This window comes from Drosophila eugracilis, unplaced genomic scaffold, assembly GCF_018153835.1.
Source record: "Drosophila eugracilis isolate 14026-0451.02 unplaced genomic scaffold, ASM1815383v1 contig_2154, whole genome shotgun sequence".
NCBI lineage: Eukaryota > Metazoa > Arthropoda > Insecta > Diptera > Drosophilidae > Drosophila > Drosophila eugracilis.
This window is the reverse complement of record NW_024573038.1, coordinates 2,779,781-2,799,379: the sequence shown is the minus strand read 5'-3', so window position 1 is coordinate 2,799,379 and position 19,599 is coordinate 2,779,781. Positions and strand designations below refer to the sequence as shown.

Below are 19,599 nucleotides of genomic sequence, written 5' to 3'. Positions count from 1 at the left end.
GAACCATGAAAAAGCTGTGCATTCTCAATCACTGGTTTAAACTTATTTATATTTTGAATGTACTTAATTGCTAGAACAGAGAAATTTAACGGACAGGGCTTCGCATCTTTTATTCGGCTTGGCGGAGACGAGCCAGTCGCTGAGTCAGCTCGTCTTGTTCTTGGGATACGGCCGTGGAAGCACCAACCGACTGGCTTTGGACTCCGCTAGGCAGCTCCATGTTGAGCTCGAGGCCAGCCTCGTCGGCCACTTGCTGTAATAGATTGTCGACATCTCCCTGGGGAACTGAGGTGGTCACCGTGTCGGACATGGTGCCCTCCATTACGGAGCTCTGGACGTCCAGGTCCTCGAACTGCGATTCAAACTTCTCCATCAGCGAGGAAATTTTCTCCAGGTTCATTCCCTTCATGGCTGCGTCCATGGCTTTGACCACACCGGCCATGGAGCCAGTGACCTTGCGGGTGGTGAGGGCAGATTGGACCCTGCTAGCGACTGCGTCCACCCGGGCACTCATCCGCAGGTAGTTAACCGCTTGGTTCTTTTGGCGAATCGCGTTTTCTGCATGGATGCGGGCCACGTCCATGTTTCCCTTCTGGATTGCCTTCTTGGCCTTGACCTTTTCCAGCTTCTCCTCCTTTTCACATTTTTTCGAGTTTCTCTCAAGTTCCTTTACGGCAAACTTTAGATTAAAAAGGTGTTCTACGGGCGAAAAAAAGGGGTTGGTTATTGCAAACTCTTTGTCTGGCGTCATCGCTCTGCTCCACTTACTTTCCATGGAACTCGTAGACATGTCGTTACCCAGCTTGATGAATTTTTACTAACGAATGAAGAAGCGAAAATGGTTCTGGCAGTTGGATTGCAACTGGAACGGTGTAATTTTATCAATTTACGTTGTTTTTATTGGAGGATTTGTATGAATCACTTAATTGGTGTGACCAGACGTGGGAAATACCCAATTAACAGCTGTTTCACTGATTCTTGTGCTGTTAGACGCAAGGTGTTGTGCTGTTAACTATTTGAATTTGACAGTTACTATCTATGGTTACGTTAAAAAATATAAAGATTATACTTTTTAACAGTAATCAAAGAACTTTGGGTATATTCTTTTTCAAACACCTTTTAAATGTAATAACAATGTCCTAGAATTTTAAAAACAGAAATATCTCACAATTTTTGCAGATTTTAATATTTTATGTCGGTGAGTTTGAATTTAAGGGGAATATTAGGCTTGTACACAAATGTGCACTTAAATGGGTACTGTGTCGAGTAGTTAAATTCAATCTGGAAGTTGCGAACCAAGTTGGCCAACGTTAGTTCAAGCTCCAGATCCACAATCCTTTTGCCCACGCACATACGAGGTCCAAACCCGAATGGTAGGTAAATAAAGGGATTTGAGTTCTTGTTCAACAGGATATCTGAATTTTCTTCGTCCAAACCCTTCTGGCGCAACCAACGTTCCGGAATGAATTCCGATGCGCGAGGGTATAATCTCTCATCCTTTAGCAAAAAGCTGTTGATCATGAGTAGATTAGTGCCTTTAGGGATTTGATAACCGTCTAGTACAACGTCTGTCCCAGCGGACCGGGCATTTCCGAAGGTGACTGGATATAACCGCAGCGATTCCTTGATGAATGCCCTTAGATATGGAAGAGATTTCATATTCTCCAAAGTAAAATCTTTATCTGTCGACGGCAGTTTGCTTAAAACTTCCTCCCGGAGTTTTTGCTGTTTTTCAGGATTTTTGGCCAGGTTCAGTAGTAATCCCACTATAGCCGTGCTGGTTGTATCTACTCCTCCCATTAGCATATCCATGGCCAAGACAGTGGCGAACTTTCTATCGATTTGCAGCAATTGCTCCAGAACACTCTTATGATCCTCTGAGTTCCTTTCAAACGATTTCTTGTCGATCCTTTCTATCGCCTCATTTACGTACATCGAACAGGTGTCGAAGATTTCATCCATGGCCTGACTGAATTTCCTATAAGTGGGCGTGGAAATGTACTTGTATATCGAGGGTTTAACACCGAGAAGGAAAAACGAATCCATTAGGACTTCAATATTGCGGAAGAGTTTCTTGGCCTCGGGTGGCTGATTGGCCACCTGGAGAAGTCCCAATTCCTTATCAAGGGCCACAGTTGCAACCGATTCGAATGTAAGCTGGTTGATGGTGCTTAAAAAGTCACCGGGAACTTCACCTGATTCCTCGTTGCGAAGTTCTCGGATGCGGTTCACAAACTGCCGATTCACCCGCTGCATTGGTTTCAGATAGACTGCCACATTACGATGCTGCATCAAGACTGGATTCACTGCACTCCTTAGTTTACCCCACTGAGGCCCACTGGAATGGACAGAAATTATGTTAGTAAGTCAGCTCTTTCACAATTTCAATATTTTTAAAGCTCTGCCCAGAGTAAATAAATGCACCTTTTACTCACTTGTTAAACAATCCCACACAGTCCTTAAAGAACTCATCCTTCCTATTATTGCGGTAGTGGAGGACGGGTTCGGAACCCCCTCTGACTGGCCATTGACCTTCGGTGCGATAAACTCTCTCAAAGGTTTCCTCATTGAATGTGAACACAGTGGAGGGCATGCCAAATAATCCGGGAATCAAACATATGTCACCGAACTCCTTTTTGTACGAACGTATAACATCATCCATTCCCATTTGATGGTACTGCCCTCCCTTTTGAAAACCGCGGAATAATTGCCACCGTGTCGGTCCGGGAAGTTCCCCAAAGGGTTTTGCGGTTTCCCATTCCGACTCCAGCTGCTGAATGTATGAGGAGGACTCCGAACTTCTGTTGGCAGCAAGCTGGGAGCTGAATCTCAAGCCGTGCCTCACTGTAAGACGCAACATTGTTAAGATCGCTCTGTCGAATGACTTTCTCAATGGTAAACAACAAAACTCGACAACTTATATTCAAAGCTTTTAAATAATTACACAAGTATTGGCAACAAATGAGAGTGCTTTTCCTTATCTTTGGGCTTTTTTCCAAAAGCTTTGCTCTTGAGATCGCGGCTGCTACTTTTGTTTACAAACAATTTTTGTATAATAATCTAAGCATCAACCATCACTAGACAACTAGGTAGATACGATTTAAAGATACCAATTTAAATGATAACAAAATGAAACAATATTACGGTGGCCAAAATTGATTTTGCAATATCTATTTTTAGTATACAGAAAATATCAGATATATCCCCCTACAACATATAAACAAGATCAGATGGGTAAGCTCATTGTAAGTTAAAAACGCTCTTTGTAGCTAACAGTTTTTAAAGTAATAATAATTAGATTATTAAAATTCCACGCTTTTACATCATAGATAAAATATAAGTGGCTTAAATTTGGTTTCCCGACTAAGCTAATTTTCCAATTTTGCTGTTGGACTTAAAAAAGAATTGAACGGGCAGTTTCCAACCCACACCACTGTTTTCGCCTGCAATCAATAAAATATGAGCCTCAAACGCTTGCATTGGAACAGAGAGGACAAAAGCAAAACGCATTTTATGTGCATTTCAAAAACAATAAGCCAAAACAAAAGGGCCAAATCGGCCGAGCACACAAACACCAGAGCGTACGGTTAAAACCGAAACAATAGGACGAGGGGTCCATTGTTTTGGCCAACTTTGGGCAGTACTCGAAGCTACCCGGACACTCAAACCAATCCCAACTGACCACCAGAATGTATTACATATTAAGTCTGATAACACGTTACCGGCTTAAATTATAGACCAGATCCTTTATAGCCACAGTCACGCCCCTAAGACCACCCGCCCAAAATAGGTAGTATACGTAAACATCAATTTGCCTCTACTGCCATATATCCAAGGGGGCTATATGCTCATACACCAGGTATCACTGTCCTTCAACAGGGCTGAAACTTTAGTAGGTGTGTTTTGTCCAGTTAAATTTATATTAAGTGAGATTTTCAATTTACGCCCATTCAATGTGTAAAAACTGTTAATTCTAGGTTCTTACCTTTTTTATACCCGTTACTCGTAGAGTAAAAGGGTATACTAGATTCGTTGAAAAGTATGTAACAGATAGAAGGAAGCTCTTGCGACCCTATAAAGTATATATATTCTTGATCAGGATCAATAGCGAAGTCGATTGAGCCATGTCCGTCTGTCCGTCCGTCCGTCCGTCCGTCCGTCCGTCCGTCCGTCCGTCCGTCCGTCCGTATGAACGCTGAGATCTCAGGAACTATAGCAGATACAAAGTTTAGATTAAGCATAAAGATTCTTGAGGTCCCGGGACAGCGCAAGTTTATTACAGCATCCTGCCACGCCCACTCTAACGCCCACAAATCGCAAAAAACTAAAATTGCTGAAATCTCAGGAACTATTGCAGTTAGAAAGTTGAAATTCAGAAAGTATAATCTTTAGATAGCAGCGCATCTTATAGTGGTACTACTATCCGGCCACACCCACCCATACGCCCACAAGGCTCAAAAGACGGTTTTCGGATTTTCTAGAAATGCTGATATCTCGGTAACTATAAAAGATAAAAAGTTCGGATTAAACATGTAGGTTTCTATGATGCTCCCAATGCGAATTGTTTTTTTCCGATCAAGCCACGCCTACTCTAACGCCCACAAATCCCGAAAAACCAAAAATGCAAAAATCTCAAAAACTATAAGATCTACAGAATTTTGCTTAAAAACACGTATTTAGGAGATGCCTCTGCAATTTGCCACGGAGTTGCACCCGGCCACGCCCACTCTAACGCCCACAAACCGCGGAAAACTGTGGTGTCTATAATATTATTATAAATGCCTTCGTTTGACCTTGTGTAACTTATTTCTGTTAATATCTATCGATTTACCAAAGATTTTTAAAATCGGAACATTATTTCGCTATTTATAAAGAAATTAAAGTTATAAGGCCTCACATGGGCGGTGACGTCACTATAAGCATACTCAACATACTTCCTCTGACAATAGGTGGCGCATTGTGAAATTCCACTAACAAAATAATATTTTAAAATTTTGTAAAACAGTAACGGGTATCTTATAGTCGCGGCACTCGACTATAGCGTTTCCTCTTGTTTTGGTAATATATTAAGGTGAGAATAGCTATATACTTGAAGCTCTGCTAGCAAATAGATTTCATTTTTATATCAAATAAATAAATAATTTGATTACTCCTATATAATCAGGCTCGTCTTTAGTTGTTTTGATAAAGTGCTTAGAGAAACAATGCAAATTACAAATCCTAGCTTAGGGAAGTAGCCACCCCTAAGCTTGTAGATATAAATTGTACACAAATTACACAATTGACCGCCGAACCAGCCGCAAAACTTTGGCAAATTAACTGCGACTGTGGCGCAAACACATAAAAAAGTTTGCACATAAATTTTGTAAATTATTATAAATATTGTTTGGACCACGCAAGTTGGCCAGCCTGGAAATAAAATATACACTTTGTATAGAATGAACAAAGTACATTGTTCTAACTAACCATACATACATGGGCGTGTGGCCTAGTCACAAATAAAGAATTATCTAAATAATTCCATTGTATTTTTATGATTTACTAGAAGGTATAGTAATAGTAGCAATAATATGCTAAGTTAGAACCTCCCAAAAGCCATTTAATATATTTCATCAATAGTGAAAAGTTAGTCCATTAAAGAGGAAAACATCCTCTTTTCATTCAACAATTACTGACCCAAATCGCTGTCAGCCCACTCGAAGGGCTTGCATTAATTTGCAATAACTCTTCCATTCGCCTGTCATAATCGAAATCTAGCCAAACTGTCACTTGAGTGGAAATGCTTTGACATTATCATAACTGCATCAGATGTTCAATAATTTCTCCCTTTAGTCCTTTTTTGCCGCCTGCACTCTTCAAATGGAATCTGCCATGAAGACACCTAGAGACCAAAAGCAAACAGCCGGATAGCTATCTCCCATTTTATTTTTTGCCGACTTTGGCTCCATCTTTTCCTGCTCTTTATCACGCGCCCAATTTACCACCGGGAAAGGGGCTATAGCTATAGCTATCCAGATCCCACAATCGGGGCCCAGACAGTCTCAGTCCCAGTCCCAGACCCACCCATTTTCAAGTCCACAGCCAAAGGCAACCAAGAGATTAAATCAGCGCAAAGTGCAAACACTGTGTCAAGTGTAGACCAAGCGCCAAGAACCCGACTAAAAACACACGCCATCGATATGGCCATGGTTGTTGGAAAAAAACGACACACACTCACAAAATAAAACGGATAAATGTCAATCAAATTAACTGGCAATGCGATATGCAGCGATAGTGGGACAGGTAAGCAAAAGGGAAGTCGTTCTCTTAAAGACACTTCTCTTTCCTAGCAATAAATTAACTCGAGGAGTTCTTTGGAGAGAACTTGAAGTAGGGATTCGGAATAACAAAACATTGATGGTTACTATTTGGCATGAACTAAAATGAATAGTGTGCTTAAGTCTAGTCAGTTGTAAAAATAAATAATGGTAGTAAGTAAAACATTTTAAATGAAGTTCAATTGTTTTTAGAATCTTTAACATTTTATTTAGAAGGTGGTATAATACACAGGTTAATGATTTCTGAATAGTTTAATTTAAATTTTACATAAACTTTTATTGATTAAAGTTAAGCCAAATGTACTTAAAACAATTAATTATTATACTTTAAACTTTTGTAACAGCAGCAATTTATGTGTTCTCCCAATCTTATTAATCGATTTACGTATTCCCCTTTCCCTTCCCTTCCCTTATAAAAGTTAACAATTTACCTTTTTTGTATGGGGAAATTCCAAAAGTGATTACACACCTTAAGCTCCCAACCATATGGGTATAACTTACTAATGAAGACAACAAAATCAACACGAAGAACGCGGGGCAAACATTAATTATTGCAGTTTTTTATTTACTTACAGTGAGCTTCGTTGTTTGCACAGAACTAAAGACAAACAAATGTGGAAAACACAGAGTAATTAAGTTGCATATCAGGGAGTGAAAGGGAAAACTTTGCTAAATGTCTGTAAACAGGAAATAGGGCAAAAAAAACGCTAGACTGTGCCTCTGTGATTTTTTCAACATTTTAAATGCTTTTGCAACGAAGTTGCTCCTAGCTAGTGGCAACAATTTAAGGCGCATTAACTGCAGGCAACAGGAAACCATTTCAGATATTCCTCTGATAATTACAAACAGACAGTTGAGAGTCAATAGAGTCCTGTTTCCTGACTTCTCCCCCTGCCACTCCCACCGAGCTCAGTCAGTCATCAATCGAGCTCTCCATCCGATGACATGATTCGCCGACGGCCACGCCCCTTGGCATACCATAAACCATCGATTGTGGGTCAAATTGCGTTGATGCGACATGGGGTCTGGGAGTCTTGGGCCTCTGGCCCTCCGGGATGAATGGCAGTCAACAATCGGAGCGGCATCTTCATTATTGGCATAAGCCACGAGTAATTGCTCGATGGTGGTTACTCGACTGTTCAACCTTAACCAGATTTGAAGTCAATCGTTATTAGATGTTTACTTTAAATCTATCGTTACGAATTATTTACTTCATGAAAACATTGTTTGTTATATATTTTCCTGTTATAATAATATTATATTTGAATAATATATAGTGCATTTTATACACATTATAGTGTAAAGTTTCCCAATTTATTTACTTACTAAAAAGGATATAACAAGTTTAAAGTAATAAAACCAAACTAAATAAGTTCCATTATTACTCTTCCTAATTCTTTATTAATGAAATTTTGCCATCAGCTTAATTTCCCTTTCCTATTCTCTCCCACAATAATTAATTCATTAGTTGCACTACCCAATTTTGCTACTAATTTTTGTGCCAACAAATCTGTCAAATGTGTGTGTGTGGGTGTCCTCAGCAATTAGCTGAAGCCCTGCTGAGAACCATCTAGGCTTAACACGGACGACTAACACCCCGTTTCCCATTTGCCGCCATTGCAGATGCATTGCACTGACGGATAAAGTGGGTTGACGGTGGGTGGTGTGTGTAGAAGTCTAGTGGGTGGGCTGGGTTGTCTGACTTAAACCGCCTGTTTTGGGGGCGCTGCACGGCACGACATAGTTCCATTAAACTTTCCACGATAACGCGCCAAACTTTGCGCCCAGCAAAACTCTCAGTAATTTGCAGGAAGTCAGAGCCCAGCACGCTCCCTTGCTACCACAAGCCGATGGGAACCCCCCGGCCATAAGTTAGGCCTTGCACTAATCAAGCGCTGCATATCAGACCAAAGGCGAGGCATTGCTACTGCCCCACTGAGGCATTTATTAATAACGCGAACTTTAAATAACCCAGCAGAACTTAAGGCAGGACTGGCCTGGAGAGCCGGCTTCGAGTCGACTTCTGCCTCGACTTTTCAGCATGTCTTGGTTTGGCTCACAGCGGTTGCCTGATAATTGCGCATACGCCACGTTGTCGGCACTGAATGCCAGGGGCCACGGGTTTCGAGCGCTTGTCTGGCCATTTTCGGAATATCCGCCATTCTGTGGCCCATGCTTTGGGTAGTATGTTTTTTGGGTTGGCGGATATCCTGGTCGTCGGGGGCTAAAAGGAACTAGAGTTAATTGCTAATATTTATGGCAGGTGTTCCGATTTTAGCTATAAGTGCAACTTAGTAGTGTTGAAATTTTAAAAAGATATAAGTAAGGGTCGAAGCCGAGGTCTTGTAGCCACTGTATTAACTAGTCTTAAGTAGAAAATGTTGTTTATGTGATCGATGTGAATTAACATTTTAATTATGGAATTTTATGTAAAACCATAAAATTTTAAAAATTAAAAATACCATAAAGTGTGTGAGAACAACCGATTGTTTAAGTACATAAAACACTTTAAAATGACATTATACATTAAACTACATTTTCTCTCTTTAATCTTATTATAAAAGTGTGCCATTTTGAGCTGTACAAGATTATTTATTATTTAAAATCATTTATTTATTTATTTAATTCCTTTTGAAGTTCTGTTGATCATAAAGGTTTGTCATTATAGGATTGTTTAAAAAGAGATTTAAAGAAGTTCTACTAAGTAAATATGTAAAAACATTACAAATGTTTTTAAAGAAAATCTGTTTTTCTTTTTGAGAATGCTGTAGAAATTGTAAAATTTGTATTTAAAATTAAAATATAATTTTTTGAAACCGAAACCTGAACTTTATAAAGTCATAAAAAGAACTTCTATATCAGAATATGCTAGCACATCGTAACTTATTTCGGTTTTGAGCAGTTTGTTGTTTGGCCAATAACTGCAGTGAATTCGCAGATGTTTGTTTGGGGTGTTGGTATTGTATTATTATTACGGCACATGTTGCCCAGATGCCAGAGCCGGCTAAAACGCTGGCCTTATTCGGACCAAGGGCCAACTTGGCTCGCTAGTGCTATCAATCTTTCGCCATGTTTTTTCATCACTTTTTTTTGGTTTGTTTTTTTTTTTGTTGTTGTTTGGCTTCCTGCCAAGTTGCATTATCGTAAAATGGAATTTAGAATTTTCGTAGCACTTTGCGGGAGCTCAGGCTGCTTCGATTCGTGTCTGGTTCGAGGTCTGGGGTCCTTTGAGTGACTCCTGCGACAGCTTTGACCAGTTGATTGTAGCTGCAACGGAGACCCCTAACCCTTTAACCCCTGCCCTGTTTCGTGAGTCATTTGCACTTGCCACCTGTGATCCCTGTCTGCAGTTGTTCCGATGTTGATATTTTGGCCAAAAACATTTCTCAAAAGAGTTCAACACGAAAATTGGCCAAAAAGGGGCAGCAGGAGTAGAGCGACCAGACAAGCCACAAACAGCAAAAAAACAGACAAAAAAAAGGAAAACTTGATAGAATCTTCCGACACTCCCTTTGCTGCTTTTGTCACACTTTCCCGCGTCTTCGCCCGATTTCCCCCATTTTCTCGACTGAGTTTGCCAAGTTTGTCGGCTTGCAGCTGCATTACATGTGGTTGGAGCGGAGCGGCATCGACAGCCGTTGCAAGCTCTTGTTTGTTATACTTGGCGAAAGTTTGCCATCGGATGCAGGGGTAAGTGTTGCCGCTGAGGGGCCGAGGGAAGGGGCTTAGCAGGGTCTTGCGGCAAGGATATCTGGGCCTTACTTTTACAGACTGTTGCATGCGCTGCAAATCCGAAAAATCCTTGAAAAAGATTTTTTAATAAAATGTACGAGGTGTGTTCAAAAAGTAAGGTGACTCTTCAAATTTCGCGAATTTCAAATTTTTCGATTATCGATTTTTTTGTTTTGTTATATTGGTACACTCTTCCCTAACATCTGTACCAAGTTTCAATGGAACATCCTCTTTTGTTTGGTTGTGAGAGGCGTAAAGTTACAAGTTATTTTGCGAGCTCGGCGATTTTTTGCTATCGAAAAATATGGATCAAAGGATTTGGATTTTTTGGCCAAAAACAACACCACAATAATGCCTCAGCCACCATATTCACCGGATTTGGCCCCATGTGACTTTTTCTTGTTCCCAAAACTGAAGATAATCGAAAAATTTGAAAAATTTGAAATTTGAAAAGTCACCTTACTTTTTGAACACACCTCGTATAACTTCTAAAAGGTTTCGATAATCGAAAAATTTGAAATTCGCGAAATTTGAAGAGTCACCTTACTTTTTGAACACACCTCGTATGCTTAAATGTTTTAATCAAATACTTTAGTGATCATGTAAAATACCCGATTTATATAAAGATGGTGAATTGATTCATAAGAGTCATATTCTTTAATCTTTCGTCTAAAATCATACTAAAAAATGTTCTTTACCTACACAGATTAATTAAAATGATTTATAAAATGAGTTTTCTAAAGTCACCTTAAATGCTTTTTTATCCTAAAAAATCTTCTACCTTCCAGATACTGATTTAAAGTACCTACTTTTAAAAAAATTACATTAGTCAACTAATACTCAAGTTGAATGTCAAAAAGACCTACCTCTGATCACGCTCCAGGATTCCCTTCATCGGTTGTCCGAAATGTCCTAAACAACTTCAATATGCAATTTTCTTCGACTGCCAACTTTTTGCAGCCTCTTAGTCAGGCCGCAAACTTTTCTAATAACCTAAGATACTTGCAAACAGACACGCAGAGGAGGTTTTTGGGGTTATGGGAGGGGATGACAGAATAATATGTGCTACCAGAAAAATTGCAGGGCAAAAAGAGAAGGCCAAACACATTCCGTCGATGTGAAGGCATATCAAATTGACGCGTTGTTTCAAAAACTTTCAAGGAGAGAAGCATTAAATTTGCGAAAGTAAATTTACAGGGCAAGTTAGTGGGAGAGTGAGCAAGTGCATACGTGATATATTATTTCGCATTACGCGCAAATTGAAAAGCTCAATGATATAAAAAACAAGAAAAGACCAATTCCAAAGGGAAATAAAGAACGCAAAATATTCCGCTAACGCAGGCGAAAGTGTGTAAAAGGAGTGGGGGGATACGTAAGTTTAACTGCCTTTCATCCCCGGCCCCACCACTCAGTTACGACTAACTGTAAACTGAGATATTTCTAGTGAAGGACAGAATATAGAATGCCCTATTGTGTTAGTTTATTTGCACAGCATAAATTTATGAATCAATTTTTTAGTGCTGGCTCATAAAAATTCAAATAAATAAATTTGTGCAGAAGCCATTTTTGTAGCCATTTTTTTTTTTTCAATTGCAGCTTGCTGATGTGCACTGAAATTGTAGGCAGTAAAATAAATGGCGAATTGATTGATTGCGCACTTGATTGATGGCGCTGCGCTTTCGCCGCTTAATGAGGAAACCATTTGGTGCGCTGAAAAGTATGCTATAAATACAGCTGTTGGTTAATCATTTAGCGGTAGCCGGTTTTTTATTTTTTATACGTTTGTTTCTGCTTCAAATAGTTAGTTTATATATAATTTTGGTTCGTTACTTAGGTTCGTTACCCGCTTTTTACTCAGATCGATTTAAGCAAAAACTTTTCGTATAAAGTTCTTTATGTTATTTTGGCAAAAAGTATTATTAAATCTGAATTGATGTCCAAACTTCTTTATTCAAATAGTATAAGTAACTAGTGTCTGTCATATTTCGGAAATTTGAGTTGCTTTTCTACGTCACATAGACAATTAAAATCCTAGCGACGACACAATATGAACTACTTAACTATTGTGGATAACTTTTTAATTCAAAGATGGATCCACAATTTGAAACCACTCAACTTGTCCGTAATGCTTCCCATGAGTTCCCCAACTTGCCATACCAAACGAAAATAACTTTCTGCGGCGCCTCCGCAGCTTTGCCTCTAATATGTCCAAAAGTTGCAACCAATTTCGAGCTGCAGCAAGGTGGTACACACTCGCATCGGTGGCTGATGCCTAATGGCCGTGATAATGCCATGACAACTGTGTGAGCATCGGAGGACTCCCGAAAGTTGCGCAGTCTGCCATGGGGAGTGTCGAATTCGTAGCCACGAAACTATGCCAAATTACTCAACAACGTTGCAACACCTGCGTGGATGTCACTGCCTCCCATTCCCAAATGCCGCTCCGAAAGTTGGGAAACTGCGAAGCAGGAAAAAGGAGGAGCTGGCTCAATTAGTTCGGACTTCTGGCCAGCAATTAGACAACGAGGAACGCTCATGCTAGTGGCAGGATGTCGTGAGAGACTCGCGACAAGTGGGATTCAAAAGGAAGGGTCACAAAAGACAGGTAATGTTCTGAATATGGAAAACTAACTTCAACGGTGATGTAAGAAAACTCATTAATAGTTCTTTCAGTTTTCAATATGAATATCTTTGAAACACATTTCTAATTTGATTTTTGAATGGAATAAGATCAAAATATCTACAACATAGCTTCGACTTTTAAGTCAAATTACAAAATGAGTGTTTGCGAAAATCTAAATTATCAATAAAAATGATTTAAATATATATCAAAATAGATGGGACCAATGGAAAATTTTTCTACGCAGGACACCAGTGGCATGCAGCACCTGTTTCGGCCAAATACACCAAAGTACACATTCTCTTACCTGTCAGGTTAAACCCTCTGGAAAAGTTCCCTTCGAGGCAGGGATAAAGATTGATGGACATAAGAAGAGAGATAGTTAAAAAGACGAGAAAGTGGCAGATAAAACGATAATCAGCAAGCTGGCGATTCTGTTCGAAACCTCCAGCAACAACCAGATCGAACCGGAGTGAGTTCCATTGAGTTCTGAAAATCCTGTTTTTACCCAACTATTCCAGAATAGTTCCACGATGGTGGAGCGGCGGAGTGGCGGGGGCCATTGCTCAGTGCTTCACTGCACCTTTCGACTTGATCGAGGCGCGAATGGTGATAGTCAAGAAGGACAGGGGTATGGCTGCCAGTCTTCAAAAAGCTATCCGGAAATATGGTAATTGTTGGGCACTCTAACTATATAAAAATACACATTTTAATATCTAAGACTCTATAGTCTATATCTGCCATTCTTTATATGTATTATTTTAATATTTTTTTTTTTTATCTCACCTAATAATATAAGATTATGCTTTCGTTCAAAAATTCCCTTGTTAGGTTTCTTTTCTCTTTATGACGGCTTAAGTGCCCAGTTGGTGAGACAGCTGACGTATACATCGCTCCGGTTTCATCTCTACGAAGTGGGTAAGGATCAGATGGACGATCCCATTGACTTCTTAGATAAGGTTTTCGTGGCGGCCTTGGCGGGATGTGTGGCCGGCGTTGTGGGCATACCCATGGAGCTGGTCAACACCCGTATGCAAGTAAACCGCGCCCTGCCCAAGGAAAAGAGATGGAATTACCGTAACCTCTTCGATGGGTTGTACCGCGTGACTAGGGATGAGGGCTGGACGAAGCTCTACAGTGGATGTCATCTCTCTTTTCTTCGGTCCAGCTTAATCACCGTCGGCCAAAATGCAGCTTATGATCAGGTAAATATTCTTCAAGGATGAATAGTTCATAATTCCTTCCTTGATTCTGCAGGCAAAGGAGATATACATGGAAATATTTAAAATGAAGCACGACAACACCTTGCTGCACCTGATCAGTTCCGCGACGGCTGCTTGCATGTGTGGGCCAATTATAAAGCCTATAGAGAACTTAAGGACCCTCAAAATGGTACACTCCCGTGGATTTTATAAAGCTTTCGCCTATATGATGCGGTTTGGACTTCGGGGACCATTTCGTGGCATGGTGCCATACCTTCTGCGAATGGTCCCCAACACGGTTGTTACGTTTTTGAGTTTCGAGCAGCTTCGTGTTCATTTTGGGTACTACGAAATCGATGATAGTTAGTGTTATTTTTCGAAAAGCCATAGGTACTTGAAATATTGTGTGTGTACCATGTATATGTCAGAAACCGATACAAGACAAATTAAATATAGATATTTTGGTATGTAAAAAGGCATGAATTATTTTCTAATTTATAATTATAGTAATAGTAAGAAACTATAAACTATATAACCAATATCATTCAGAACTGAGATCCACGAATCGCTGTTTATTTAAACATTTGCCTACCCAACCCACTCTTTCTGACCTGCGACCTCAATGGATCCTGTCCACTAGTCAAATAATTGGTCACTTCCTGACTCCTAGCCTCCGACTAGTGGTTATTTGCAAAACAATCTCGGTCGGGGCCAGCTCAAATAAGCGCCACGTGCACCTACCTTCATAAGGCATTCAATGGTATATTGATTGCACACAGAACCGACAGCAAAGCCTACACCCAAAACGGGTCAACAGTGCGTATGCGTTATATTTAATAATGCAAAACGTTGCTAGATTGCCACGACCAAAGCGCCTGCATAAATACAAATACTATGCAAATGATTTTAATGGCAAACAAAATGTGCTAGCCGAGCGACTAATAACCTGCCAAGTGGCACAGAAAACAACGAACCCACCACCTCTGACCCCGCCGTGCGCTTGTCTTCAGCCATCTGGGAAACAACTCATCGTCGATGCAATCGCAAGTCAGTCATAAACTTGGCTCTAAGCACTTATGCAAATCGTAAGAGTCACGTCTAAGTGTTAGTTTCAGCTAGCAGACTAGTCGGGACTAAACACTTGCAAAAAATAAAGGAAATCCAGCTCACAATGTCATTAGGAAATTTTTAATATGACATCCTAATATCATACAAACTCTAAATTTTTTTAGAAAAGTAGGAAAAAGTTCAATTTACATTTAAAGACGAAGAAAATCAAATATTATAAAGGCCTGTTGGTTTTCTGTGTGTGTTCCTTTTTTACTGAATGGCTATGAACACAACCTAAGACCTTTAATTCAGTTTCATTGCGTCGCATTATTCTTATTTTTGCGCGTTCCCGTCGTCCTAAAATTGCCTACTTACAAATTCAATTTCCACAATGATTGCAATCACGATTAAAGGGTAGCCGAGAGTGGGTGCGTGTGATGTAATAGCCGGAGTGTCCTCCATATGCCAGCCAGTCGGCAAGACACCCACAACAATGCCGTCCATACGTGCAACATTTACCGACGTTTACGTGACACGACACCCACACAATCGTAGCTGGAAGGATGTGCGCTGCGATGGTGGATTCCGCCAAGCGCTATCCGGGCATTGTTGCTCATACGCCTAGTTGTCATCGTGGCGGCATCTAAACTAGAACTATACACACAGCACGTGCTGGCATTTAGCCCCAACTTTGCTGGCACAACTGCGTCCTCCTTGTCAAGGAGTTGGACAAATTAATGTTCATTAGTCACGTTGCGAGTTGTAATCAATTTATAATGCGACCAGTTGTGGTTGATGTTTCGTTCGGCGGAAGGAAATGGTTCTTTGGGTCAATGATCTGGCGAATACCAAATGCTTAGAGGGCGGCTTTTATATTTTATTTTCTTAGCTTATATCTATCTTTGATTTCGTGTCTTATTTGACATGTGTAAAAAAGCAAATGGCTGTATTAATTTGTATTTTATGGTATAAAACAAATTAAAAATGTTTTTGGTGTCGTTATTGAATGGGGCACAATCCGAAGTGGAGCCTCAACTGCTCGTACATAACAAATAACAGCGTGGTGGCTGGTGCCTTTCGCACAATCGTCGGTAGCAATCCGCGAAAGGGTCCCGTCAAGCCGAATCGCATCATGTACACGGACGCGTGGTATGTATTGCGAAATTCGCCGGGCCTTGAGTTCATCATAAGAGTCTTCACCACGTCTAAGGGATGAGTGACCAAAGACGAAATGATCGATGTCACTAACGATGTCAGAATATGAAGGGGCATTCCGTCGCCTACTGAAGTATTTCCTCGCACTTCTGTTTTTATCTTAAAGTATATATCTGTTTGTAATGCAGAAAGGTAATACGTTTTTTTGTAATTTAGAAACTCACAATGTCGTAAAGTGCAATCTGACTGCAAGTGCCTAGGGTTGTCTTTACCGCCGCTACTGTTCCACCCTTGTATAGTGCCATCCAGCCCTCCTCCTTGGGAATCCTAACTAGGCCATCAAAGACGTGCTTATAGCTGGAATCGATGAGAGGGAGAAACCCTAAGATTGATGGCGGTTATTCGTTGGTTAGGCAAAAATACTTGCGTCTCTCGCCCTTAGGCACTTTCATATCGCTCTGCATCCTCACGTTAATCAGATCCGTTGGTATTCCGAATACAGCACCACTCATACCAGCCACGCAGCCCAAAATAATCTTTCCAACATATGAATGCTCCTCGACGTATTTTAGATGCTTTCCAGATTCATACACAATGAAATGGAGATTGGTAGAGGACATCTGCCTCAGGATGGTAGCCGAGAAGCCATCATAGAAGCCGAAGAATCCTGTGATCAACATTAGAAGTTAAGGAAGTTATATAAACTTAGGTGGATACCTTATTTTCCTTTTTTAATTTATGTATAATGTGGAATTATATATAATTCAGTTTATAGTTTATATTTCCAAGTACTTACCCTTCAACCTGTATATTTTTCGGATCGTGACGAGAATAGACATTTTTCTTAGCTGTAGCTGCATGTGCGTCTTTATAATATCAATCGGAGCCACTGCGAAGGAAACACAGAGGGACGAGAAGCCACCGAACCACCAGCGCGGCAATCGTTCTTCTGGCCATTCATGACATTCGTCAAGGAAATGGAATAATGGCATGCCTCCAGATAATCGACGTTTTTGATTGGGAGGCGAGGGCTTGTGTGTTTTTTAGCGTTCACGGGCAATTTGAAAAACATATTCTCGTAGCCGTAGTTGGAAATCAGCAAATATTTAGATTCTTCAAAAACAAGGACTTCTTCATCTCATCGTTCTTACATTGATTTAGGAATCCCTGAGTTATTCCACGTCATGTCTTAATATATAAAGTAAGGAATTCAAATTGATTGGCATCCAAATTTAATCTTCGAACTAAAAATTTTTGAAAACTGACAACTTTATAAACGACTAATTTATAAAATTAAGAATTGTTAATAAAACCTTTTAAAACAACAAAGAGCATTATGGATGAATGCAGTGCAGTACCCATAACTCTTATATTTATCAAATTAATATTTTCTACAAACTGTCGAGTATGTTTTTTTAAAACTTGCATAATTAATCCCAACTCTCCACTTTTCTCAGATTTAGAGTTACAAACCTGATCAGGAATATAGGTACCTTATAAGGTCGGAAATGCTTCTTTATGCCTTACAATCAGGTATGTTTAAGCAGAAATGTACTTTAAACATTAGTGTCCTATTTTGGTAAAGTCTAAAACTTTTTTGAGGATATGTGCTTTTTAAATTTTGATTTATTTGTCAGCAATGCTAGCTTTCTTTACTCAACACCAAACTATACTTAGGCTTCCAATCAAGTACTCATTGTGGATGTATTCTGCAGGAGGCAAACTTCAATATCTGCTGGCTGCTGATAGGAAACATCAACTTCGCACTCAACTTTTACCTTCAATGCATTTTAGCAGCGAATACCCACTGGACACCGCCCATCGGAGGACAGTGGCAGCTTATAAATCTAAACAAGCTCAGTTGCCCAGTTGCATAAGTTTACAGTTACGATTCCAGCACACTCGATACCCAGCAGGATGGATACCCCGATGCGACCCGCTGCATTCCAGTAGGTCTCCAACGACATTCTTCCAACGAAACTTTTCGTCCGAGCGGCTTGGTCGTGCGCACCCTTTTACGCCTCTGCCCGGAGCACGTACCTCCATCAGTCCATCCGGCCGTCCCCCTATCCACCCGTCTTTTTGCACACCTGCCCAATCACCTGTGGGGGCTGCAACAGCCATCAACCCATTCGCACCACCCGCCAAGCCCTCAAAATGGTTTCACCGCTCGCTGTCCCGATGACATAATAAACGAGGTTACCAGCAGCGAACTTGCTCCTCTACTTTGTCCTGCCCAAAGTTCTCACTTCCACATCGAGGGCATACCCTTCCAGCAGGTCCGTCAATTTTTAGTGGGACTTAAAAGCTATGAAGCACCACTTTATGGTGACTATAAGAATAAATTCGATGACTATTTGATTTCAACCTGATTTATAAATTCGAAACAAACCATAGTAAACTTTAATTTATTTATTATAATTAAGAAAAATTCCATTAGTGTCAATGAGTTTTCGAGTTTGAGTTAAATCTGTAAAACTAACATAAAATTAACCATTGAGATATTGAAAATGAACATATAGAGTATTCTGATTTTCGGGCCACTCAAATATGATTTGATTCCACCTTTTTTGCTATGGCTCTCCAGCTAATGTCGGACATTTGTCGCTGTCCTTGCAACCCATCCTATTTTGCATACTCGACACGCTCTGCAGGACCTTTGCTGGTGGACCTCCACTCCATTTCCCCGATTACCCCGATTCCTCTCCACTTCATATGCATTGACAAGTTTTTGTCACGTTTTCGGTGGCGCTGGAAATTCGAGAAACTTTTTCGCAACACGCACTTATCAAAAGTGGCTTCGACTTTTGTGCCAAAAGAGTAAATGAGGCGTCTTCACCAGCACGTGAGGTTGAGGGTGAACTAGGGTAAAGCGAGGAAAGAGGATAGGGGCCATGCACCTGACCAGGCCCAACTAACTTTTCTAATTAAATTCTACAAAAATAAACCACAACACACATTCGGCCGACAGAGGAAGCTGAAAAGGCAGTTGGCAACTTGACACTCGCTTATCATTTCCGTTTCCGGCAGGCAGAGCGGACAGCCGTATGACGTCCGCTGTCCTCATTTTACACGATATTTGTAAAAGGAAAAAGTATTTTGTTTTTTAATGCACTCGAAGAAAACGTAAATGTATCTCAATGACTCTAAATGAAATTTCCTTACTTAATTTCCATCCATTTTATAAAGGCTTTCATTACAATATTTGTGTATAGAGCAGCATAGATTTATCGTATTATCCATTTGTGGCAGAGTGATTTAAGATTGATTGATCGATTTTCGAGTGATTTATAAAGACGAACAGAAGCGGACCTATTGAAAATCAAATATATGTAAACTCCACAGACAATCTCATTATTATAGGTGAGTCAAGCATCCCGAAAATGGTCAGAGCTCTGTGTAATAATGTTTAATGTTTTTGAGGCGTTTTAGCCAATGGCAGCATAACACTCCTCACAAAGATTACCCGGTACTTTATGGTCGTGATAGTCCAATACAGAGTTTTTCCTTGCCACATTTGCAG

At 40.2% G+C, this 19,599-nt stretch overlaps 4 protein-coding genes across 8 annotated transcripts; 1 reads left to right on the top strand and 3 right to left on the bottom strand.

Annotated features, from left to right (window-relative positions):
* Nucleotides 1-28: 28 nt before the first annotated feature.
* On the bottom strand, nucleotides 29-947 carry LOC108108631 (charged multivesicular body protein 1b). The gene is made up of 2 exons (XM_017216731.1): nucleotides 769-947; nucleotides 29-699 (listed from the first exon to the last, which is right to left on the bottom strand). Exons 1-2 carry the CDS (start codon nucleotides 788-790, stop codon nucleotides 110-112), a joined length of 612 nt encoding a protein of 203 aa, XP_017072220.1. The 5' UTR covers nucleotides 791-947; the 3' UTR covers nucleotides 29-109.
* Nucleotides 948-1,164: 217 nt separating this feature from the next.
* Nucleotides 1,165-2,860, bottom strand: LOC108108443 (probable cytochrome P450 12c1, mitochondrial). The gene is made up of 2 exons (XM_017216497.1): nucleotides 2,436-2,860; nucleotides 1,165-2,338 (listed from the first exon to the last, which is right to left on the bottom strand). The coding sequence occupies exons 1-2, from the start codon at nucleotides 2,858-2,860 to the stop codon at nucleotides 1,183-1,185; spliced, it is 1,581 nt and encodes a 526-aa protein (XP_017071986.1). The 3' UTR covers nucleotides 1,165-1,182.
* A 9,953-nt stretch (nucleotides 2,861-12,813) lies between these two features.
* On the top strand, nucleotides 12,814-14,346 carry LOC108108467 (mitochondrial dicarboxylate carrier). Of its 3 annotated transcripts, none has more exons than XM_017216525.1 (4): nucleotides 12,814-13,141; nucleotides 13,196-13,339; nucleotides 13,501-13,874; nucleotides 13,927-14,346. In XM_017216525.1, exons 2-4 carry the CDS (start codon nucleotides 13,276-13,278, stop codon nucleotides 14,236-14,238), a joined length of 750 nt encoding a protein of 249 aa, XP_017072014.1. In that variant the 5' UTR covers nucleotides 12,814-13,141; nucleotides 13,196-13,275; the 3' UTR covers nucleotides 14,239-14,346. The 3 variants fall into 3 exon arrangements, with proteins under 3 accessions (XP_017072014.1, XP_017072013.1, XP_017072015.1); XM_017216524.1 differs by having other exon boundaries at nucleotides 13,191-13,339; XM_017216526.1 differs by lacking the exon at nucleotides 13,196-13,339.
* A 1,428-nt stretch (nucleotides 14,347-15,774) lies between these two features.
* On the bottom strand, nucleotides 15,775-17,313 carry LOC108108465 (mitochondrial dicarboxylate carrier). Of its 3 annotated transcripts, none has more exons than XM_017216520.1 (4): nucleotides 16,873-17,313; nucleotides 16,500-16,743; nucleotides 16,301-16,433; nucleotides 15,775-16,235 (listed from the first exon to the last, which is right to left on the bottom strand). In XM_017216520.1, the coding sequence occupies exons 1-4, from the start codon at nucleotides 17,066-17,068 to the stop codon at nucleotides 15,921-15,923; spliced, it is 888 nt and encodes a 295-aa protein (XP_017072009.1). In that variant the 5' UTR covers nucleotides 17,069-17,313; the 3' UTR covers nucleotides 15,775-15,920. The 3 variants fall into 3 exon arrangements, with proteins under 3 accessions (XP_017072009.1, XP_017072010.1, XP_017072011.1); XM_017216521.1 differs by having other exon boundaries at nucleotides 16,162-16,249; XM_017216522.2 differs by lacking the exon at nucleotides 15,775-16,235 and having other exon boundaries at nucleotides 16,307-16,433; nucleotides 16,504-16,743.
* Nucleotides 17,314-19,599: the final 2,286 nt, after the last annotated feature.

Excerpts from the sequence above, each read along its gene's own strand:
- LOC108108465 (XM_017216520.1), bottom strand. The coding sequence starts at position 17,068 with ATGCCATTATTCCATTTCCTTGACGAATGTCATGAATGGCCAGAAGAA. Across the intron at positions 16,744-16,872 it reads AAAAATATACAGGTTGAAGG|GATTCTTCGGCTTCTATGAT; the intron begins GTAAGTACTTGG and ends TGTTGATCACAG. Across the intron at positions 16,434-16,499 it reads CCTAAGGGCGAGAGACGCAA|CTATAAGCACGTCTTTGATG; the intron begins GTATTTTTGCCT and ends CATCGATTCCAG.
- LOC108108467 (XM_017216525.1), top strand. The coding sequence starts at position 13,276 with ATGGTGATAGTCAAGAAGGACAGGGGTATGGCTGCCAGTCTTCAAAAA. Across the intron at positions 13,340-13,500 it reads AAAAGCTATCCGGAAATATG|GTTTCTTTTCTCTTTATGAC; the intron begins GTAATTGTTGGG and ends TTCCCTTGTTAG. Across the intron at positions 13,875-13,926 it reads AAAATGCAGCTTATGATCAG|GCAAAGGAGATATACATGGA; the intron begins GTAAATATTCTT and ends TTGATTCTGCAG.
- LOC108108443 (XM_017216497.1), bottom strand. The coding sequence starts at position 2,860 with ATGTTGCGTCTTACAGTGAGGCACGGCTTGAGATTCAGCTCCCAGCTT. Across the intron at positions 2,339-2,435 it reads TGTGTGGGATTGTTTAACAA|TGGGCCTCAGTGGGGTAAAC; the intron begins GTGAGTAAAAGG and ends TGTCCATTCCAG.
- LOC108108631 (XM_017216731.1), bottom strand. The coding sequence starts at position 790 with ATGTCTACGAGTTCCATGGAAA. Across the intron at positions 700-768 it reads GTCTACGAGTTCCATGGAAA|AACACCTTTTTAATCTAAAG; the intron begins GTAAGTGGAGCA and ends TTTCGCCCGTAG.